General features: G+C 41.9%; 1 protein-coding gene across 1 annotated transcript in view; it reads right to left on the bottom strand.

Annotated features, from left to right (window-relative positions):
* Nucleotides 1-2,052: 2,052 nt before the first annotated feature.
* Nucleotides 2,053-25,216, bottom strand: part of HSPB2 (heat shock protein family B (small) member 2) — a 98,321-nt gene continuing 75,157 nt past the window's right edge. The window contains exon 2 of the mRNA XM_078683949.1: nucleotides 2,053-2,565. Coding sequence (XP_078540075.1) covers nucleotides 2,120-2,565 — 446 coding nt within the window. The 3' untranslated portion in view covers nucleotides 2,053-2,119. The remainder of the gene's footprint in view (nucleotides 2,566-25,216) is intronic.

Here is a 25,216-nt window from a genome sequence, read left to right on the forward strand (position 1 = left end):
ATGAAATGAATCCAATTTCACATGTAATGTAATGCAATGAGTTTCTATTACAGAAATGTTTATAAAAATATTTCAACAATTAAAAAAAATCAGTGGTTGCTTCAGAGGGCTTGGAGAGCAGGGTAATATAGCATTAGAGGTTGATGGACATGGAAGTGTGGGATGTCAGGTTTGTAGAGACAGGTAGCACAGGAGTGTCATGTGCGATATCCATGTGTACATACAGTGAGCTTCCAAGAAGTACGTTTGTTTCTATTCATAGAACATGTCAACAATTCCCTCAGACCACGTCTGAAAGATACAGCACAGAATTATAAATTCTAACCTGCAATTGAGCGCCTTGAAGACAGGGCACACGTGGTCCCTCCATTAAATTATTAGTAGCTGTCTAGCTGCTCTCGGCTGAACTGCCTCCTGGCTTTACAGCAGCATGTGTCGCCAATGTTTTGTGTTGTTTTTCAACAATAAGCCCCACATTTCGGACCTTGGATACCGGTTGCCATTCTGGCCACAAATTTTACGTTCATCGGAAAGAGGTGTTGGACAGATTGGTATCACCAGTGCTATACCTTTCATTTTGGGTTCTTTAAAGGCCAGCAGTTATATTATGTCATGCTGTGTTGCTACCTTGTGTTATGTAATAAGCATGTTTACAGTACTCTTCTTTCATTTGTATGGCCCTCTAACGTTTTCCTAGTTGGTCTTCCTTGCACTGTCCCTTATCAGGACCGGACTGGGAACCCAAAGCAGCCCTGGAAAGTTTGTCGAACCAGACCCCAGTGGGGGTGCAAGTGTGAAGCACTGCTGCTTTTATTACTGGGGACTGGTATTGCAGCACCGCTGCAAAACCGTCTCCCACCATTTCAACCTCCTGGGGAAAAGCCTGATGCCCGCCCGCTATGACCAGTCTGGGCCTGCCTGTGATTCTTGTTGAACGGAGTCAACAGGGCACAAGTCCTAAAAAAAGAAGTGGGGGGACGCTGACATCACGACAGGAAGTGACATCACGAAAGGTGGCTTGCACCATCAGACTCATTGCCTCCCCTCGCTCACCCCTTAGCAAATGGAGCTACACATTTACTCTTTGGCCTCTCTGGGGCGAGATCTCGCCCCAGAGAGGCCAAAGAGTGAATGTGTGGCTCCATTTGCTCCAGTAATCAAGCTCTCAGTAAAATAAGTGGGGGGACGCCGTCCACCCGCGTTGTACCCCGACTCGAGCCCTGGGAGTCAAGGTAGGTTGACGTAATTGCATTTGGTGTTAGATGATCTGTTTTCCAGTGTATTATATACAGTTGGTTCATAGCGAAGGTAAGTTAACTTTTTATTTATTTATTTAAAATTAAACCCCCCCCCGCGTTACTCCCTCACCCGCAAGTCATGACAGCCGCGACTGTTAAGAAGGATTTCTGAATATACTTCATGTAAAGTGTCAGTCACTTCAGACTGGTGTCCGGATTTCTGAGATTGTCTCATTCCCACTAGTGGCCCCGCGGTCTATTAAAAATGAATGAAGACAAGGAAGATCCCCGGAGGAACCCCACACACAGCAGCAAGCTGGTCAATTGCTTATTGGTACCCATTCAGACTTTGTGACGGAGGACTTCTCCATGCAGTTCGTGGCCGTGCTGCACACTGGCACCAGAGTGGCTGCAACTCTGTGCCTTTCTGGGTCCTACTACAGGCAGTGTCTGAGGTCCTGGCACCTGAACTGGGCCAGTCCAAGAGGAGAGGCGGGTGACAGTTCTCAAACGCCAGAGTAATGAAGTAGTGAAACAGCAACAAACACATTGTATAAATGCAACCAAGAACTAAGCAGGGGTCAAAAATGTTTATGGAACCCTGAAAGCGAAAGAGTGAGTGCAGTTATTTAATTAGCACACAATAAGGTCTGGCTTTCTGTAGATGGACATTTAATATTTTAATAATTCCTGGTAGAACAGATTCTTCAAGGTACACAATAAGAACGCATGGATTCAAAGGTTGGATAACAGTCTCCATATGGACTGAATACCAAGCGTAACATTTATGGCACTTGTTGGAGCTCAGAACACAAATGACATTTGCTGGTGGTATCTTGGACCCCTTGCAATCCTTGCCAATTCTGCAAATCTCCCCACATTCAATATCCTCCATTGTTGTTGCCAGTGCCGGGGCTCTTATTCTTTTGTTCTTGCTGGAGCTCAACCTTCACCGGATGGATCTTAGGTGGAGTTTCGGTGCCGCGCCTGGGAGCCTCGATGCTCAGGATGCCATCATGGGAGAGCGTGGCCTTGACCAGCAGGGGATCCACGTCAACGGGCAGGATGTAGGTCCGGCTGAACTCTCTGGAGATGAAGCCATGTTGGTCGAGCTTCTGCGGGTGCTGAGCCGTCACCTCCAGCAGGTTGTCCACTGTACGGACTGTGATCTCATCGGGCATGAAATGGCACACATCAAGGAATACCTGGAACTTGTGGTCATTTTTGTTGATCTCTGAGAAACCTCGATCCTCCTGCTTCTTGATTCTGGGTCTAACATAATAGCCGTGATACAAAGTGGGAGCCAGAATGTCTTCAGGAGACAGACCTTAACAGAGAAACAAATAATGTCATAGTTACATAACTATAAACATGCTACAACATCATCTAATGAAAAAAAAATAGGTAAATACAGAATGTAAGGCAAAAGCGAAAAGCACACTTATATATATGAGTTCAAAGTAAAGAAGTCTCATATGGGAAAATTATACCCATCGAAGGATAGTAAACAAACAGAGTTACAAAAACATTAAAACATTTCAACACAGAAACTAGCCATCACACAACATTGTACTTTTTCTGAGAATTCATCCTTTCTTTTCTTTTCTTGCAGTTTTAAAAGCAAGGACAAGGACACAGCCAACGCGTTTCGCTCATAAACATAGGGACTTCTTCAGGGCTTAAAGAAGTTTTTTTATTGTAGTATCCAAAGATTTTAGAGGGAGGTGACTAGACACTACCCCGTAATGTTCTAAAATGTGTCCCGCTTAAACTGTATTTTAAGTAAAAAATTAAGCTTTTCAAGTAACAATGACATATAAATTAAATCCGATCTCAGGTGTACAAATCAAGTCACAAGTCCCAACATGATTGTCATGCGAAGACTCTCTGTTCCTCAGCATGCACTAGCAGTTGTGTAAATATTGAACCTTTTCTGTGACATCATCACATGTAAATGATAGCAAAATACAAAAACTTTATAACATCGTCAAATTTAAAAAAAGGTCAGACCAGAAACTATGACAGAAAGGCATTTGCACAGTGGCTTGACCCTGACATTTTGTGCCATCGTCTAGAAAGGTGCACATACTGTATGACAGCTTTATTAAACAAAAGCCAGCCATTCCGTATTACATCTCAGGGCACAGAAACTCGCTATCATCATGTCATTTAAACTACAGTTTTAGGGGGCGTGGCCGACTGCCAACAGAATAAGGAGTGTTGAACTTACCTTCAATAAATACATTATAATGTCTCGGTTCAATCAGTGAAGTGGATGTTGTGCGTGGCTGACCTGGGCTGTACTTGACCATGGAGACAGGCCTGGTTATGAGCCGTGGCTCGAGCGCACAGATAGCACCTACAGGTATGGTGACCACATTGTACGACCCCAAAACAGGACATTTTGTAGAAATAGAAGAAGGACTACAAGCCTACATCAACAAAGTGGCAAAGGATGGCATCTCTCATCAACACAGAAACACAGACGAGGCACTGAGAAAATAAATAAAAATATGTTTTTTAAAATTAGCATCATACCTGTCAATTAAATTGCATACTTATAACAGCTTCTATCTAGCTCTGCTTTGGAACACCTAAAAAAGTGCCTCTGACTGTTTTCAGTTTACCCTCTCATAAAACTGAACATGAGCCAATTTTACCGAAATCTGCCGGGACAACTGTTGAAACCCTGGACCTATGGGGCAGGAGTAGGCTATTCGGTTGGGAAAATCGGTAGGCAGTCTCCAGGCAGAAGAAGCCGTAAACAGGGAGGTGATGGAGCCGCCGTCCTGCTGGAACCTCATATGGAGCCAGAGACCCTTGTGTTTGGACTGCACACCATTTGAGAGCTATTCGAGCGAAGCTGTGCAACGGAGAGCCCAGTCGTCAGGTCACAGGAACTAGTCGCTGTGGGGCTTATTTACAAGCCCCTTGGACCTGAAGGTACGTCACTTTTTCCCATATTGAAAGTGATGCCGCCGGTGGCGCAGGAGGCTTGTAAATAAGCACCCGCCGCCAGTCCATTGGGGCTAAGGGGCCACACACCCCCACCTTTGCCCCTCACGAACAGAGTCTGCCAGGCTGAACAAAGGTCAGCCTGACAGTCACTGTTCATTTTCAGGTCAGGCAGCCAGGAGCCAGACATGCGCTAATTGCGCAGGTTCCCGGCTGCCTGAGCTGAACTTTGCTGGACTGAGGAAGTCACAGCTCCTGTGGGCGTGACCTCCTAAGGTCAGCATAGGCCCCTGAGGCCCTCCCCTCAGTGAGGAGGGGTAGCGTCACTGATAGCCTCGCACCTGGGCACTTCAGTTTTAAGACCTGAAGCGCCCAGGCACCAGTGTCAATCAGTGACACTTCATCACAGAGTGGAGTGGGGTGGGGTCCATCCCACTCTGTGATGACGTTGGGAAAGGAGCCTTCCGTCGTTGGCTGACCCAGGTCAGCCAACGAGGGAAGGCAGCAGTCTTAAGCCTTCTGGGATCTCCGAGGCAGAGCTTCAGGTAAGTGTGTGTGTGTGTTTTTTTTTTTTAATTAATGTTTGGTGCATGTGTGCATGTATGTATGAATGTTTGGTAATGAGTGGACGGTTTGCGCCTGTTTGGATGCCTGGTTTACATCCTGTTGGGGCACCATGCTAGTTTGGAGGGGATCTTGGAAGTGTGGAAGCTGAGATCTTTTGTACAGGAGTGAACAAGGTGAATTCTCACCAAGATGGCACTACTGGGTGCAGCGCTGATTGACTGTGGCAGAGTGCAAACCCCCTCCCATGTTTACAATGCATAATGAGATGCTGCTGGGCCTAATGGTGGGTGGAGGGTAGGCAATGGCTGGACAGCTGCTGGGTGTGCTGGTAGTGGGGCTGTTTGTTCTTTCCCTGCTTCCAATCCCAACAACTTGCTTCTAGGGCAATGGGAGACCCAACTTCACCCATTTTCTCCAATCACTTTGAGTATCTGCACAAAACCTCTGCACACTGTTCACATCCACCTAAAAAATCCCTTCGATTTTAATGACAGAGCTGATTTAAAGTGTTATTTTATTTTTATATCAACTTGCGTTGGATGTTTATTTTGCCTGCACTTTTGGCGCTCAATTGGACGGTGATTTGTGTTCCCTCTCCTTTTTAAACTTGCTGTAGTACAGAGTTTAACTGCCACTTACAATATAGCTGCCTACAATTTGATTGCTTGCCTGGTGGTAATTTGTTATTGTTCCTTTCACAAACAATCAATAAAATGCATAGCACAACTGAAAGGCTTGTTATTTAAAAAATCATCAATAAAAGGGATAAGTAAATATTTTATATTTTAAAATACTTATTGTAAGCATACGGTAGTCAAGTTTCAGTGGCTGCATGCTTTTGTAATTTCATTTTGTGGACTCTCCTTGCATTAAATGAAAACTAAACAATTACCGATTGCACCATCTTATGAAGGCTAGATCTATTGGCTTTACCAATGCTTACTCAAACTTGTTGCCATGTTTCATTATTGTGTATAGATGGAAAATGACATGGTATACATGTATAGGTAAAATAACAAACATTATTGTATTGTGTAAAGTTCCATATGTACATGTATGGATAGATAGGTCGAAATTCAGACTTTCAGGTGTTGCTGTACATAAAACTAATGTATTTGTGTATTTTTATAATATATCTATTTTTTGCATATTTTTTATTTTTATATTTTCCTCAATATTCAATAGCGAAGCACTTATAGATGCAATTGTTATGATTATATTTATATACAGTGATATATTGATGAAAAAAATAAACATAGACCCATAAGCAACTAATCAAATAACTTATATGAAAACCATGCAGACCTATATATATATGCTAAGCATAAAATTATACCATAAGTTATATATATATCTATTTATTAAGCAGACCTAAAGAATATTTATATATTTTTAAACCATAAGTAATAAGTTGTACAAAAGAAATGCACATATCTAAATACTCACATAAAATCAAATGATACATATTTACATGCACAGGCATTTGTTGTACATTTGTGTTTGATTGTGGTGGTCATGTTGGTAAGAGCCAGCACCTGAGTAGTCTTCCAGATGATAAGATAGTTATCCATGCTTGTGGGTAATGAATTCCATAGTTTGTCTGCTTGAACAGACATAGATGTACCACCCATGGTTTGTTTCTTGTATGGAGGGGTTTAGATGTTGAGGTGCTACTCTTGAGTGGAGGTTCCTTTGTTGTATGTGTTTGGTAATTTTATTCCTGATGAAAAGTGGTCCTGTTCCATGTATCACTTTGTGGGTGAGGCAAAGTAGCTTGAAGGTGGATCTTCTGGCAACCGGTAACCAATGTAGGGTTCTCTAAGAAGGGAAGATGTGGGAGATCCGTTGAAATGTGCCGGTTGCATACTATAGCATGGTATATCCAGTGGAATGTAGCGTTGTCACTATTGTGACAACCAGCTGTAAGGCATATCTGATGTACATGCATGCTGTGTTTTGATGCAGTTCTCTAGAACAGTTTTGTAGTTCTACTTGCGAAAAAAAGAAAGAATAGGTGGGTAATCATTATCAGGATGGAGAGCAGTAGCGGCCCGTGGAGGGAGTGCTGCAGGGTGGTGAGGAGGGGTGGGCGAGGAGCAGGGTGGGGGGGTAGTAAACTACGGAATACGGTACAATGGAGGTAAGTAAACAAATAAATAAATAAAACAAATTTCGCTGTGCGTGCTGCATCGCATTTGGCAATGCAGCACGCACAATGAAATTAGTTTTATTTCTTTAGGATATTGCCCATAAGGACCCCCAGATTCTTTGCGAATTGCTTTGGAGCAGTGGCATCACTCAGTGTCTGGGGAACCGAAGTGGTATTCCAGACAAGTTTAGCTCCTCCAAAAAGTACAATTTCAGATTACCCTGCATTTAATTTAAGGTACTGTTCTGCCATCCAGGTTGCCATCTCCGAGAGGCAGTTATTCAATTTTAATCTTGTGTTCTCATGCCGTTCTTCAATGGTTGTCAGCAGTTGGGTATCATCTGCGTAGGAGCAAATACCAATGCCCCACTTCTCTCTTGTAAGTGAATTTTACACAGAATTATTGGGACTTTATGTTTCATTATCAAGTCATGGCAGGCCCAAGTCATAAAACTCAAAGGACAAGATTTTCAGAAGCTAATTAACTACAAGCCTACTATATTTGCCAATTTCCCCTGGCTGTTGCAGCACCATGACTGATACTTATAGCCTCAGTCATATATATATATATATATATATATATATATATATATATATATATATATATATGCAACACAATACCTGTACATGGCAGGCCCATTATATCTGCTCAAAAAGGATTACTTAAACCAATGTCCAAATATGTGGATCATTTTCTACATGAGTTCGTGGAAAAAGTACCTTCGTATATTCGAGATACAGGTCACTTTCTGTCAAAAATCCAAGCAGTTGAGTGGAAACATGATTATGTTCTTATTGTTATGGACATATGCTCATTATATACCAGCATCCACCACACTGATGGTTTAGCAGCGGTTAAACATTTTTTAGCTAAACGTAATATTGAATGTTACCATCATAATGAAATGCTTTTGAGTATGATCAATGTGTGCCTCACCAACAACTATTTCATTTTTAACAAAGAGGTTAATCAACAGCTACGTGGGGTGGCGATGGTGGCGTGTTTTTCTCCCAGCTATGCGTGTCTTCATGTTGGCTGGTGAACCGGTAACCAATGTAGAACCACTCACCGAGAGCTGTATGATGTGCATGTTAAACAGTAGTGGTGCTTCATAGATGATGTGTGCATTATCTGGGAAGGATCTATTGAATCTGCTTTTAATTTTATTAATGACATCAACAAGAATGATTTAAATTTGAATTTCTTAGCTGAGTTTAGTAATGAGAGTGTACAATTTCTAGACGCTGATGGAGCGAGGTTCAGAATAATATTTTGTTCTGACTCGCAAAGTTAAACTTCCATAATATTATAATCGTATTAATCAGCATGAAATGAAATGTACTAATCAACTTAGTTTAAAAATGCATACATGACACAAGGGACTAATATATGTGCTCTACGTTGCAATTGCAAGTACGTGAAAAATAATGAACTAACCTTGTCTATTGTCTTTGTCAGTATTAATGCGGCTATTTAATTAATGGCATGTGCTTATTTGTGTGTGCTTATGCTATGTCTTTTCGTCTTTATGTGGCACAAGCTCGAGGAGGAATCCTGTGGTCTAAAAGAAGAAAGTAAATATAAATGCTGCTAAATGTGCTTCAGCTAGGTAACATTAATTAACGGGTTAATATTTAGCAAAGGGGGTGGGTAACAGAATCAATCTTAATTCTTTAATTAATTGATGTCTTGTGTTTGTTTAAATAATAGTTTTCGAATGGGCCTAAGAAATGGCTGGCAGAGCTGCAGAATGTGAAAACTTGACCAGAGTGAAGCCTTCACTCATGCGCAGAAAAGAAGTGCTTTTTGCTGAACAAACAACATTTAATGCAGAAGCAGTTTTGGTCGAGTTGAATGTGTTCTTGGAGACAAGTCCAAGGACAGGAAGTTTGAATTGTCTGCCAAGATTAGGAAGTAAAGTTTTGTGCTTGGGCGAATGTAACATTTTCGAGGAAGCAAAAAGGATGGAGAAACTAACAACAATAAGGGCTTATGATGAAGCCCCGGACTTGGTCAGGAGTGAATGACCTAATGGTGGACTGACGGGGCTCAGCCAATCGCAAGTTTGGATTTTCAGAAAAGAATGCAAAATTTAGTTACTTTACGTAGTCAGAAAGGTATAAAAATTGCCCCTGTGGGCAGGAGGGCGCTTCTCACTTTCCGATTTCTGAAGGGCGTGTCGTGCTGAAGGACTTGTTGGCGCACGTAAGGATAACAGGCTTAATTACTATTTTGTTTTGGTGAAGCAAGTTTAGACAGGGAAATAGAACTTAGGGGATGAAAACTATTAATTTTAAATAAAATCATACTGATTGATATGCTTTGAATTGCCAGTCTAATATGCCTTTCCTCAATATAATGCTGCTTATTTGCTAATAAAATAATGATTTAATAAAGAATATGCTCATTCTTTGAAAATAAAGCTAATAAATAAGATTCTGAAATGACAAGCTGGTCTTGTTTATTCAAGGTCTTGTTACCATCAGTTGATCCATTTACCTTAGTGACTTAATTAAATGATATAAGCTCAAAAACCATGGTAAGAAATGATAAACTGCAGATGTATATAAATGTGTAAATAGTTTGTGAATAGGTACTGATTAATTAGGTCACATGATTCAGTTGCCCAAAATTTGTCTCGTTGGTTTATGGGCCTTGTGAGTGATTTATGATTAATGGTGAGTATCTGGTGTTGGGTAGCGTTGTTGAGACATATTTTCTATAGGGGCGCTGGATCAATTCCTTGGTAGCGGAGGATGGTTACTATGGTAACGGACATGCTACATGGTAGTTACATAGGATGTATGACTAAAACATGTTAAGTTTGTCAAGTTGTTATATGTAGTCGAAAGGTTTTTTCCAGCAGTGTGAAAATTCCTAATTGTGCCGACAAGAGTAGTGTAACAGGTGAAGTTGCACAGTGCATTTGTTCTGTTTCAAAATAGTGGTATTGTCATATATTTTTATTTTTTATTTATTTATTTATTTCGTGTTTTTTATAGCGCGAACATGACCCTGTCGTGGGTATCAGAGCGCTTTACAGAGATGTCTCAATAATAGAACCATTAATAACCATAGATTGCAGAAAACAAACAAACTCTTTACAACAGTACATTTCGGGAAAGCGTATAACAGATATATCCGAAGCGCAATTATATCACCCCACCATGTATGTTACAAATGTGCCCTCTCAAATGAGTGAAGAGAGATGCTGGCGTGTGAATGGAACAAATGTGGAGAGAATATATCCAGAGTTAATGGTGTCAGGACTCATTGTAGACATTTTCCCATATAGAACAATTTTGCTTCTTTTTTGAATGCTGCGGTGGATGGAATTCTTCTAATGCTACGGGGGAGAGCGTTCCAAATTCGTGGTGCTGCCCCAGAGAACGCTCGGTCATACGTTTTTTTCTTACAAAAACGAGCTGGTTGCAGAAGAAGATTGTCTTTGCTCCTGGTGCCTCTGTTTCCTCCTGACAGCGTGAGTTTTTGTGCAAGGTAGACCGGAGTTTTATGGTGCAATGCATTATGGGTGATGCACGCTAACTTGAAGTGAATTCTTGCCTCGAAGGGTAGCCAATTGAGTACTTTCAGATGGAGATGTGGTCGTACTTTTTTGATCCTGATATCAGTCTTGCAGCTACATTAAGACATGCTTTCAAAGGGGCTGTTGTGATCTTAGGAAGCCCTGCCAGTGTAGTGCACCCATATTCTATCCTTGAGATTACCAATGACTGGACTGCTGTTTTCAGATCTGTTTTATTTAGAAATGGTTTTAGTTTCCGCAGGTAGCTTACGTGGAAACGGGCGTTCTTTGCCATTGTGTTAATGTGTGCAGTCATGTTCAGATTTTTGTCAAGAGTAATTCCCAAGGATTTAGTTGAGTCGACAATCTTCGGGGTGCATTTTAGAGCTGTGATAAAGTTGGACCACTCTGCTGACTTGAGTTTACTTTCCTGAGGTGTAATCAGTAAGAATTCAGTTTTTTGCGGGATTAGCTTCAGGTGATTTAGGGTTATCCATTGGAGGGTACTCGTAAGGGCTTGGTTCATAGTTTTTATGTCTTCAATTGATGTCACCTTGATGTACAGTTGCGTGTCACCAGCGTACATATGGAATGCAATGTTCGCATTTTGTAGTATAGCCGTTAGTGGTTCTACATAAAGATTGAAAATCGCCGGTGATAGCATGGAGCCTTGAGGAACTCCAATTGTGTTTCTGGTAGACCCTGACAGGGTTGGGTTGACAATGAATTTTTGAGATCCATTCTCTAGGAAGGAGCTGAACCACTTAAGTACTAAACCATCTTGCCCCATTCTCTTTTTCAACCTATCCAAGATTCTGGCATGATTTACCGTATCGAACGCAGATGATAAATCCAACAGTATTAGGAGACATGTGTCATTGTGATCGAGAGCTCTTAGTGCGTCATCTACTATTTGCAGTATTGCAGTTTCTGTACTATGGTTCGGTCTGAACCCTGATTGGTAATCATTTAGAAGATTGAAATCCGAGATGTGAAGACTCAATTGTTGCTGGACACATTTTTCCAGAACTTTGGCAAGCATAGGGATGTTAGTAACAGGTCTGAAGTTGTTTGGATCGGAAGGGTTTTCAGTTCGTTTTTTTAGAAGAGGAGTGACTTGCCCAGTTTTTAGGCAGTCTGGGATTTGACCTTGAGATAACGAGGCATTTATGATCTTAGTCCACGTTGGGATTAACAAATGGTTAAGTGAGGACCAGCACTTTGCTGGCAGGGGGTCGTTGTAATGGTTGTTAGGTTTAGTAGATGCAATGATCTTTGAAATGTCTAATTCGCTGATTGGCTTAAATCCTGACCATCGCGCGTTGTTTTTTGGATTGTCATCTTCTTGTTGGAATTGTGGTTCATCCAAGAAACTTTTCTCCCTTTCTAAGTCATCCGCTGATTTTTTAAGTTCCCTTTCTAGAGTGTTAGATTTGTTGTTAAAGGAGACTGAGAAATTGTCACTATTTAAGCTTGTTTTGGCGAAGATCGGTGCTGATGTGACAGATTTATTCGACTGTTCTTTGAGTATATCGAATAGTTTCCTAGGTCTGTTTGTAGCATTGTCTAGTTCTTTCCTAAAGAAGTCTTTTTTTGATTTAAGGATGCTTTTGTTATAAGCTTTCCTGTATTGTCTCAGTTGGCCTAAGTTTGATGCGGTAGGGTATTGACGCCATTTACGCTCAGAGAGTCTGAGTGAACGTCTTTCTTCGTTTAGGGAACTATTGAACCATGGATTTTTGTTTTTGTCAGAGATCCTTTTAAGTTTTAGAGGGGCGACCTCCTCGATAATGCTTAAAATAGATTTATTATAGTGCAAAGTGAGGTCATTGACATCAATCATGTTCTTGGGTGTCTGCAATTCATTTTCACAACGAGCTGCTATGTTTTCCATATTGATTCCTCTGGTGTCTCTGGTCCATTTTTTTGGCTTAACAGCTTGTGAGGTCTGTTTAGTTTTCCTCAGAGGAATTTCGAATGTAATTATGTGGTGATCGGACCAATCGCATTGTGTGATTGTAATGTTCTCAATTCCTTTTTCTTTGGCTATGATCCAGTCTAACGTTGAACCTTTGGAATGGGTGGGGAGATGACATCCCTGGACTAAGGATTGTTCTTCCAGGAAAGTTTTAAATAGTTTGAGTTGATTGTCAGCCTGATTATCCCAGTGAATATTGAAATCACCTAGGAATATATCATTAGACTGGGGACTAGAGTTGACGGTAATGATTTCCATCAGTTGGTCTAGGAACTTAGTCTTTGTGCCAGGCGGGTGGTAGAATGCATGGAGTTTACAGTTTTGGTTGTCCGCAGCTCTTAAAGACATGCCTAGATATTCACAAGATTCTAACGGGTCCGAATGAGTTTTGGTAATGGTAATGTCTGACCTGTGAATGCACGCGATGCCTCCCCCCAATCTGATTTGTCTGTCCAGTCTCAAAATCTGGTAGTTTGGGGGAACTAGCATGTCCAGACAAGGGGAAGATGCGTCGGAAAGCCAAGTTTCGGTTAAAATGGTAACGTCAATTTCGTGATTTAGTATGAGGTCGGCTATGTCTGCTGCGTGTTTATTTGCAGATCGACAGTTGAGTAATATGCAACGAAAGGGTTTCTGGGAATTGGACATATGTGGATCTAACGTTTCAGGCATTAGAGTCACTATTTTTAGGTTGCTTGTGTTGGCCATTCTATTCTTAACCTGGGATGTTCTATCCATATTAGATACAATAGTTTGGATATTGTTAACACTTGACTTAGTTTGCGAAGTTTGGAAAGGGTCATATGTGGATAGAATGGATGTCAACTCATTATCTGTCAGGTAGTTTAGTTGCGTGCGTGGGCGGCATATTCTGTTAGAGGTCGCTAAGGGAGTAGAGCGGCGATTATCATTTGTAACAAGAGAGGAGGACTGACGGGCCTCCATTTTTGCCAACCAATTTTCTGATAAGCAAAGCAAGTTCTTCATGTCTCTGATGGCTGCAAGCATGGCTTTGTAGGTCTTATTTGATTGTGAATAGAGATGATTGAGATCAGGATCCTCTTTTGAATGAGTGGATCTAGACGTTTCCGAGTCTAGTCTATTTTGAGTGGAGGTTAAGGTTTTCTTCTCTGTTGTAGGGTTGGCTTTGCCCAACTCTGCTGGCACTGTGTTTGTTATAGTTAGATCGGAACAGGAGTTCACTTGCAGGGGCTCGACATTGGAGGAAGAGTTTTTTAATTCCTCGTGATTCAACTTGTGTGATTCCTTTATCCTACCATTTTCTATTTCATCTGTGTTCGGGGCGATGGGTTCTATAAGTAGCGATTGGGGTTCAACGTTAGAGTTTATGTCACCTGATGCCCTGATCCATATCTGCGATTGGGGTTCAACACTGTGGTTTATGTCATTTGACGTCCTGACCCTTACCTGACTATTATTATCCTGCCATATCCTGTCTGCCTGATTCACTAGTGTTGTGGACCTACAGCACAAATTTAGGGATTTTAGGTGTGCTAGGTAGATTGTATAGTGAGGATTGTCTATGAAATCGTAGCTTGCGAGTATAGGGACTTGGAGCCTGTTTTAAAACTCACTGCGAAAAGAGTAGTAGAATATATCTAAACTTGAGTGGAGGGTAAGGAAGCGTCATCTATTCTTACTGGCAAAAGAGGATTTCTATGGTTGGTTAAAGTCCTACCAAGATTCATCTATGCTTGTTTTAGGGTCTTCTTTGTTTGAATGTGCGTAAATGATTTGGTAATTACGTTCGAGTCAAACTTTGAATTGTTACTTTATGTGCATTCAGAGGGAAACGAGTTTGTTTTTACCTGTTAGAAGGGTAGAGTAAAGCTTACTTTATCAACGAATGAACATTCTGTGAGAATAGCGTCGTCTATTCCACGTAAAAGAATACTTGAGTGACTGTAAAAGCTATCACTTTATTTTAGCAAAACAGACAAATGGTTTGTTTTTCTGTAGTTACTAATTGAAATTCATTGAAAAAGTTTTTTTAAAGATGGCGCTGTGAATTTTTTTTGTAAAGGAGGGGTGAGCTCTAGGAGCGAGAGACGAGAAGCTGCAGCGGCAATGTACGTCACAGAGTCCGTGCTGTGATTGGCTAACATACGTCACAGCAAGCGCGCTGATTGCTTCACGTGACTAAGACGAGCTGATAGCTGATTGGCTTAGCTCGAAAACAGTAATTCTATTGGTTGAGCAAGGTGGTGACGTAGCTTAACCTGATTGGCTTGTTAGTGAGTTTCGCGCACGGATTGGCTGGTGCAGCGGAATACCAACTTCCTTGTTACGATCTTTACTGAAGCAAAGGAAACAGATTTTAATCATGGATTATTATTATGTTAAACAGAAAAAGAAGCTTTCATGGTTTCAGAAATTGAAAAATAAATTGAAATCTGACAAGAAAATTGAAACGCGAGGTGGAAAGTTACTTCATAAGTACAAGCCACCTGCAGCTTATATGGAATGTGAATATGGTTATCATACTTGCCTTTGGTTTGAAAATTGGATGGATTATACCAAGAAAGATGGGGGCAGATTTATGAAGGCCTTGCGCCGCCGGTGCGTCACTTTTTCCCATGTTAAAAATGACGCACCGGCGGTGCAAGGCCTTCATAAATCTGCCCCATGGTGTTTTAGCATGGCCGGAAGATGGTTCTTTTAATATTAAGGTCATGAAAAATTTGAGAGACAAAATGATGACACTTGAACCAAAGCCTAGACCTACACAATTTGAGGCTTTAGCTGAATGGGAGGATGAGATGTTTCAATTAGAACGGGAGAATAAAGGCATAACAAGAGGTACCAGATTAGGCATTGATCGGGAAACTCATGAGGATAGAATGCGCCGATGGAGACGTAGTGCATGTGATGATCTGTATCCAACAAGATTTAGTGAAGCAACCAGTCAAAATAATGTCCAAAAGAAAAATATTAATGCTGAAGAAAGTGAATTAGAAGATCCAGTTTTAGAAGAAATTTATATTACAAATCAGAAACAGACTCCTTATAAACCAGCTTGTACATGGACTTCTCCAATGGTTTCTTCAGGAACCACTCCAAGTGCTCCACCACTTAATGAGGCATCACCCAGATTAATCCTGAATAATGCAAAAATTCCTGAAAGGGTAGAAACAAGAACTAATTCTAGTATATCTGGTGAAAGTAGAAGTTATTCTGAAACCCCAGTTTTCAGAAATGAGATCTCAAGAAATATAATGAGAACAGAAAGATGTGAGGAAACTCCAAATACTTCATAATATTTCCGATCAAAAGATGAATTAATACGACAGTTAACTAAAAGCATGGAAGCAGTAACGGTACCAATAACAATTGGTCCTGTTCAACCAGTGTTTGATCAAAGGGAAATTAGACATTCAGCTTTAACTATTCCATTAAATGCAGAAATCCAGAAAGTGGCTGAAAAACTTTACTCAGATTTATCTGAAATTCACAGAGAGAAAACAATGATGCCTGGTTTAACTTTTAATCAAAGTCCAGCATGTAGAACTCCAGCTGGTGCAGAATCTGATACTGATACTCCAGAAAAGAGCATTAGTAAAATAGATTTAACGACCCCAAAGACTTCAGAAACTAAATTAATTGATGTTGCAAAACTGAAAGCAGATTTGGAGAAATTAATTATTAGCACAATTGGACCTGACAACTTAAAGCATTATCAGGATGAAGAATTATTGTTTATTTGTAAAAGCATACAATGGAAAACTAAAAATAAGTATGAACAGTTAGAAGAATTAGCTGTTGAATTAGAGGTTGATTTGAGCAGGCAGAAGAATTTGGGAAAACATTACAGAATAGATTTTACTGAAAAGGATATTGAAAACATGAATTCTAATGGAAGAATATTGCATATAAAGGATTTGATTTTGTATTTAAAAAGATTTGGCGATTTAAGTAAATGGAGAGTAAAATGGACAAAGAAAAGAGAGGAAGAAAGGAGAGAAAGAGGTCAAGTGGCAAATCAGTTTCCGATGAGAGAAATAGCAGGAGGTGGATATGTGCATGTGATAGAGCAAGATTTCGCATCGCGACTTGCTCGAGTCAAGAACCTCGAAAATCTATTATAATCTCGTAACTTAAATTGTTCATTTTACTAATTTTATGTATTTTGAATGTGCGTGGGTATCATAGAGATGCTTGCTTATGTGTTTTACTAATACGATTAATTCTTGTTCCTAACATGGCCGCTGCTTGACTTTCCTCTTCTGCGCATGCGTCAGTCACACTCACGTGACTACACGTAGAGATAGTTATGGAGGGAAAGGGTGCGCATGTGTAATAGCCACAAGATGGCATTTCCCTGTATTAACGTGGTGAAGCTTGTGCTGTTGCTCTCGTGTCGTTATATATTGCACTAATATCTAAATTGCATAGTATATTTTTATGATGATAAACGTGAAGTACAAAATTATGACATGTAATGCCTTCATTTATTTCCATGTGCTAATTTGTTTTCGCTTACTTTTCATGTATCCGCGGCACTGATGGGTGATGGGGCTGGGGAGTCCATCTTGGAGGGCACTACTGCGCCGAATCAGTCGATGGTGCGGTGGCATTGAAACCAAGCCAAAGAAGGTTGATGCCAGAGCATGCATGGGAAGATGCACCTTCACCCAGCGAGAAAGCCTAACTTGTACCCTATTTGAATACATTGTATTTCTTTCCACTGTATTCCCTGCGACTTCTCGTGGGAACCCAAAATCTTGCTAGGCGGCACCTTAGGATGCAAAGTAGGCCTTAGAATAGTCTGTTCTGATTGGTGTGTTAACCAAATCCTACCTTAGGACCAATCCAAATTGGGGATTCTGACACTTTGCAACATTTGGGGGGTGGTACCCTGTCCCAAAACAGTATATCTAGCCTAGGTTTAGCTAGAGAAATTGTCCGACTTGTCTGAATAGCTGACCTGTCACTGACCCAACGCACTCAATAGGTGACTTGATACAGAGGTGCTGCGGAGCTCTCTGTCTGAAATTGGACCATAGACTCTGAAGGTTTTACTAAACCTTAAGTGCTGGCGGAGCACTTTTGCTGGGAGTTCGCTGACCCAATCGGGGTTCTGATCGATAGCTGCAGAGAGGGTGGAGCGCAGGCGTTGCTTCCGAACTGCGGGTGCTGGTCGTGTCCTGGTGGTCCTGTCCTGATTCTAATCTGGGTTTCCTGTCCTGTCCTGAGGTGTCCCTACTGCACCTGCTGTCCCATTGATGACTGCTATTCCTTGGGGTATTTCCTGTCCTTAACTGACCCGTGGCCAGGGTTGGTTTTCACACCAGTCTAGGTAAATATCTTGCTGAAAATCTCTGAAACTGCACTTCCTATTTTTCTGTCTTTGCTTCAATAAAGACATACCCTTTGCATATGTTAATTTTCCATGTTTTTCTCTGCAAATCATTGCATCTCATTGAAGTCATTTACAGTTTGCATTTCATAGCATGTTCCTATGTTCCCCTGCCTTGTTAGTATAAATCTTTCCATAACTGTTTATGAATGAAATATGTTTTACAAATTTCTCTTAAATACTGAATCGAAGTAATAACGTTAGAATTATAGCGTGTTGAAAATGTTCTACCCTTCTATAGATGTTTAGGTTTCCCAGTGTATTTTCTCTCGAAATATGACCTAATGATAAAATCCTAAAACGTGCATAAAATTTCCTAGTATTTAGTACCCTCTCTCGAATTTCATTTCCGTTATTTTTAGATGTTTACCTGTTTACTCTTCCTATATGGTTATGTGCTCTTCGTTATTCTGATTATAGATTGCCTCATTACTATAAACTGTATGATTGCAGAATCTGAAATCTAAGATAAACTTTTAAAACTTCTCAGTGGTCCGTGGTCATTTCATGAAATAAAGTACAAAAAGTTGGGGTTTGTATCTTGCTGCCTTTCCTTTTACAGCTAGCTCCCTGACCCATCGTGGTCATAGGTACCCATAACAGTGGATGGTAAGTTGGGTACACTGGAACTAATCGAAAGGGAACTCATAATTATTGGTAGTAGATTGTGTGGTCATCTGATCAATGTATATGATAAAGTAAAGTATATGGGCCCGAAGCCAGAAGTGGCAAAATTATTGGTTGGGTGACCCGCGATCTCTAGCAGTAATTTTCTGGTAGCAACGAGGATGGTTAGGGAATAGTTAAAGGATAGGTAGAACTAGTTAGTCTAGCTAAGTCGGATGCTGCTATAAGAGTAGGCGCTTCAAGGGAATTGATCACTCACTTGAAAATCGTTTACTTTGAAAAATTATGAAATGTTTTAAAATTGTTATTCTTCTTATCATACTGTTATATGTATTAATCCATTCGTACGTAAAACGTCTTGTATGTTGTTAAGGAATCCCCGGGGAATTGAATAGTGAGTGGTGAATAGAATCCACTTGCTTTGAGGTCACTGGCTTTTAAGGAAAGTTGGTGCAGGTTAGGCAGAACTGGAAGCACTAACTAGGGTTTTTTTTTCTGGATGTATGATTGAATAAATGTTAGTAACGAGGTTCATTGGCAAAATTCCTACTGTGGCATAACCTAGTGAGGGTCACCCCGGAAGAGTAGCAGGTTCATCGGAGCTCGAGTGAAAGCAAAAGGGCTCGCTGGTGAAACTTTAGACTTGGATATATCCCGGAAAGGTGGATGAGTCTAGGGAAGTAGCAGGTGCCCCAATACTAGTGTGAAGGGTAGGCAGAAGAGATCTACCCGTAGTGAGTGAAAAGTAAATGGAAGTAGTTTACTTGCAGCGAAACTAATTCTTTCCTGTCTAGACACTTGAGCACAGTGGCGAATGTGTATTCGTTGTGAAATAACCAAGCACTAAGCACTTTAGAAAGAAAGAAAGTTTCCGTTACCTTGTGAAGGAGGGAGTCAGTCGCGAAGCTGCTCTGACGTCACTCCGTGCCGCGCTGGGATTGGTAGACACAGCGGGTTGGTAGCGGAGCTGGAATTGTAAAAGAGGGGCGAGCGCCGGAGCGTGGGACCTGTCTCGCGAAAAGGCCGCGCACCCATTGGTCGAGATTATCTGAATTCGTGCATTTCATTGGTCGTACGAAAATAATAGACGCACTTGGATTGGAAGTGGTTTGTAAACAAAGTCACTCGTAAAAAGCGTATGTGGCATTCGTATAGACCGCATACCAGACCTGATCCACGGCATATGGGATTTGAGAACGATCAGTGGAAAGGAGTTAAAAACGACATTATGTACGGAACTAAGAGAAACGTATCTCTTGTAAACAAAGTGAAGAATTATTTCAAAAAGGACAAGCCGATTAAAACTAGAGAAGGTGTTGTCATACCGCAACCCAACACTCCCGCATCTTTCATGATGTTTGATAAAGGGTACAACACATGTGTATGGTTGGAGAATTGGGTGGAATACACGAAGGATGACGGAGTATTGGCTTTTCCGTTAGAAGGTACCTTTAACAGTAGGATTCTATTCAATCTTAGAACCCGAATGAATGACTTACATCCCAGACCTAGATTAACGCAGTATGAAGCGCTAGAGGAATGGGAAATCGAGGCTTTCGAAAGGGATAAGCCACGGATGGATAAAGGGTTAACTAAATTTTATCCAAAATTGAAGCAGGAAGCACAAGCTAAAAAGATGAAACAGTGGAGGCAGAACATGATAGTGGAGGGATTGTTTCCCATGATGCCAGCAGATGATCCTTCTGGGGGGAAGAAACGGTTGGAAAAATCTAAACATTGGGTACCCATCGGAGAGTCGGATGATGAATTATTAGATGACCTGTGTATGAGAAGTCCGCCTCCTTATAATGAAGGACACCGACCTTCAAGTGCGGGAGATATTTCCCAAAGACCTCCACCACAAGAAGAGATCAGGTCCGCAAGCGTAGGAGGGGGTTCCAAATTCCTCCCTATATTGAGAGTTTAGGACCAGTAGATACCAGAAACATTTACCCCAGAATGTCAGCTAGTGGGGAGACAGGATATTCCCGTGAAGGAGATTTTTGTTCTCGACCTCCCTACGGAGGCGAGATGAGACCCTCAAGTTCAGGAATGCCGTTATTACAGCCACAGTATGAGGAAGAACGAAGATCCCTAGGTACAGGAAGTTTGTTCCCAAGACCAAATTATGGGGAAGGACCTAGTGAGACTCATCCCACTGCCCCGAGTTATGCTCCCACTCTGACCCCACAGGTGTTACATGACAAATCAGTAGAGAGATTGCTGGAAGAAAAGGAGCGAGAAATTCTAGCAAAACAAAGGGCTGAAATAATTCAGAAAATCTCCCAGTTAAATACCAGTCCTGAAGCATTGACAATCCCAGTAACAATCGGACCCGTGGTTCCATTGTACGGGGATCGGCATGAAAGTCCAAAACCTCCTGTCATTACTCCCGTCATAGCACAGCCCAGGCCAGAACCCTTGATTGTAGATGAACAGACGAGTGAGTGTGAACCTGAAGTCTCACTGATGGATCTGCCCATTAGAAATACAGGGAAAAGAATGCAGAAAAGACATAATCCTTTCAATGCGAGGGAGATTCAAATGGAATCGACTTCAGGTACTAGAAGTGTCACTTTGGTTACACCTGAAGAAATTGAAAGATGGAGTCAAGAATTGGAGAAACAAACTTCGCAAACGAAACATTTAGACCTATACAAACTGAGAGTAGAAATAGAAGAATTAATGGCAGGAAACGTAGGATTAGACAGATTAAATACCTACTCTGAAGAAGAGCTGTTGTTTATGTGCAAAAGTCTTACCCGCAATGTCCGAGTACTTCATGAAAAATTGACAGATACTGCTGCTAGTATGGGAATAGACATTTCAAAATCGAAACCCTTGCAGAAACCATACCGAACAGAATTTTCAGACAGAGATTTGGAAAACCTGAATGTGTCAGGGAAAAAGGCGCAGGTCAAGGAACTATTGACAGTGTTACAGAAATGGGGAGATGTAGAAAGGTGGAAAGCCAGGTGGGCTCGAATGAAAGCTGAGGCCAGGTCTAAGCAAGTAACTCCCGAATTTGTCCTAAAGGAAGCAGACAAACCAGAACAGTTATGCCCTATGCGTGAAGTGCCAGGGGGAAAATATGTACACGTCCCATGGTCCCGACAGGATATTGTGTCCTTTACCAATGACTTCCCAAAATTACGAGAAAAGCCAGTCGATTGGTACCGGCAGGTAGAAAGATTCGTAAAAGTGCAGAAATGCCTATGGAAAGACCTGGATGGGTTCTTCGACATAGTGGTCCCTGTGGATCTGTGGACTGAGTGTAAGATAGCCATCGCCTGGCCTAGTGAGGAATACCCGAGAGATGACAAAACAGGGGAGCCATCGAAGGAAGTGATGAGGAAGTATGAACAAGTAATTCAACATTTGAAATTAAAAGTGCCTGCAAAGGAAACTGATTGGACCAAAATAGATAGAACCACGCAAGAAAGGGACGAGACAGTGCACTCCTTTTATGAAAGGCTGTTGCAGGTATTTAAGACATACAGTGGTATAGATAACATCGAGATGAAGGACATGACCCACTTCATTTACAGGTTTGTAAACGGTTTAAGACCCGAAATTTGTCAGTGGATAAAGGATAATAAAATCTGTTGGCATACCAAAAAGATGGATGAGGTCCTACGGTACGCAAAGTACTGTGAGGACGAAATGGCAGAAAAGAAAAAGGCCCTGAAGGAGAAGGTGATGTGGGCTCAAGTAAAGCTCGCAGAACAGCAGGAAAAGCAATTGAATAAGTTAAACAAAACTACTCAGAACCAAGGCCCTGGGGGTGGGGGTGGAGGAAAACCTAGAGCTAAAATGAGTAGAGAGGAAGCGAAAAAGAAATTTCCCTGCCACCAGTGCGGAGAAATTGGACATTGGAGAGACGAGTGTCCCTATTTACAGTCTGATAATGCCCAAACACCTGATTTAATTCCACAGACGCAGAATGAAAAACAAAGAAAGACCCAGCAACAGGTAAAAACGATTCAAGTGCCCCGAGCGCCAAAACCTATATTTAAAGGGAAGTCACCACAGGGTGATGATGTAGAAATCTGGGGAGGCAATGAGGATAGAAATACAGCAACTTCGCAGTATTTGTTGAATGACACCTTTTTATGTGATGACCAATACTGACGGGGCCTGAGAGGGGAGGACGAGGAGTGCGTACTTGGCGCCTCTTTGCCGGTAGACCAGTCAGGGCCATACATTGAAGGAAAGGTTGATGGAAATGATGTCACACAGTTGCGAAATTGCCTGTGTACAGCCCCTGCTCTGGGAATGCCTGACTACTCCAAGGAGTTTGGCTTATTCTGTGACACTCGTGACAATTGTGCATTGTCAGTCCTGACTCAGGAGCATGGGTTGACCAGAAGGCCTGTGGCATATTTTTCTGACACTTTGGATCCAGTGGCTGCTGGACTACCTGGATGTCTAAAAGCAGTAGCTGCAACTTGCACCAGTTTAGAACAAAGTGAGTCTATCATTATGGGGCATCCTGTAACTGTATATGTTCCACATGCAGTTGTGATCCTATTGACTCGTACAAAAACTCAGTATCTCACCCCTAGTCGGCTGACTAAATATGAGAGGATTCTCATGGGTGCTGCAAATATAGTTATTACCCGATGTAACATTTTAAACCCTGCCACTCTACTCCCTGACTCAATGGTAATGGAAGATAAGGGAGATAATGAGCATGACTGCATTGACCTGACAGAGTTCAGTACCAAACCTCGCCCAGACATTAAAGAAACTCCTTTGCCTGTACATGATGAGGAATGGTTCGTGGATGGTTCATGCCTAAGACATGAACTAGGAGGCCTAAGTGCTGCCTATGCTGTGGTCACGTTAAACATAATTGAAGAAGCATCTTATCTATTTGGAGTAAAGTCTGCACAAGTAGCCAAATTGATCGCCCTGATAAGAGCTTGCAAATTGGGAAAAGACAAAAAAGTAACAGTGTATACTGATAGTCAGTACTGTTACGGGGTTGTGCATGACTTTGGCCAATTATGGCTACAAAGAGAATTCCTGACTTCTTCAGGTACCCCCATTCGGAATGGAAAAGTTGTCCAAGACCTTTTAGAGGCAATCCAATTACCAAAAGAATTGGCAGTGGTCAAATGTGTTGCTCATAAGAAGGGCCTTGACCCTGTATCTTTGGGAAATGATTTCGCTGATCGGGTGGCAAAACAATGTGCTATGGAACAAATGAGAATAAATCTCAAACGGGGTGGGGTTGGAAACAGCTGCCAACTTAGAATGTTTGAAGAAGTGCCTACATGGGATGAAGTGAGAGAATGGCAGCATGTGACGCCCTGGGAAGAGAAAGAGAAATGGAAAGAACAAGGTTGTAAACCGAGACGTGAGGATGGTGTCATTGTGGGCCCAAATGGTATGCCTGTGTTACCAAGACACCTGCTTGCCCCAATGGCTCGATTGATACATGAGGGACCACACATGGTTCTGGTATTTCAACAGACTTGGTACAACAAGAAATTCAGGAAGGTAGCAGAATCTCTCTGCCAGAGGTGCTTGACCTGTCAGCAGTTCAACGCTGGCAAAAGAACAGTAGTTGAACTGATGAAAATTGGGAGATCAGGGGGTCCCTTTGTGAGAATACAAATTGATTTCATTACCATGCCTCGTTGTGAGGGAAAAAGGTATGTCCTTGTCATTGTCTGCCTATTTTCAAAGTGGGTGGAAGCTTACCCTGCCCCACAGAATGACGCCATAACAGTAGCTAAGCTCCTACTAAAAGAATTGATACCTAGATTCGGGGTTCCAGTCTTTATTGACTCAGATAGAGGCGGACATTTTCAGAATTAAATTTTGGCCCAGCTTTGTAAAGCATTTGGGATCACACAAAAGCTGCACTGTGCATATCATCCAGAGGCTTCTGGAGTGGTAGAACAAATAAACGGCACTATAAAAAATAGATTGGCAAAAATGTGTGATTCAACTGGCTTGAACTGGATAAATGCCTTGCCTCTTGTTCTGATGGGACTCAGAAGCATTCCAGATCGAAGAACAGGCCTGAGCCCCCATGAGATATTGATGGGAAGAGTGATGAGACAAGCGTGGGTACCAGGATACAAACTGTTAAGCATTTCTGATGATTTGGTACTTGAATACTGCAAGCAACTGGGTGACCAAGTGCGTTCTATCTCTTGCCAGATTGGGGCAGACGCCGTCGCCAAGTCGACAACCCCAGTTCACAAATTGGTTCCTGGTGACTGGGTTAAGATAAAGAAGCATACTCGTTCAAGTTGCCTTGAGCCAAGGTGGGGGAAAAAGCGCCAAGTAATCCTGGTAACAACGACCGCTGTGAAGTGTGCAGGCGTGCCCAATTGGATCCATGCCAGCCATACCCAGAAGGTGATACCCGACGAGGAACCTGGAGCCGAAGGTTGTCCCGCTGGGGGGTCTACAGACGTTGGTCCTGAAGTAGCTGATATCAGACGGCCGAGCACCAGTCCCGTTGAGGGTCCTTTAGGCGTTGGTCCAGAGGTAGCCAATGACGTATGGCCAAGCACCAGTACTGCCGAGGATCCCACAGATGTTGGTCCGAAAGTAGCTGATGACGAGCTGCAGAGGATTTGGCCAGAGGATTGGATACCCATAATCGATCTTCCTGGAGATCCACTCAGAACAAGAGAGCGAATAAGAGAAGACAGAGAGTGGAATAGAGAGGTCGAGCAAGGCACAGGCGAAGACCCTCAGATCATTGAGATTCACATCAAATCTGAGGACGAAGAAGAAGGTCAGACAGGGACAGAACAAGTGATCGATACTCCTCCA

This window comes from Lissotriton helveticus, chromosome 3_1, assembly GCF_964261635.1.
Source record: "Lissotriton helveticus chromosome 3_1, aLisHel1.1, whole genome shotgun sequence".
NCBI classification, from domain to species: domain Eukaryota; kingdom Metazoa; phylum Chordata; class Amphibia; order Caudata; family Salamandridae; genus Lissotriton; species Lissotriton helveticus.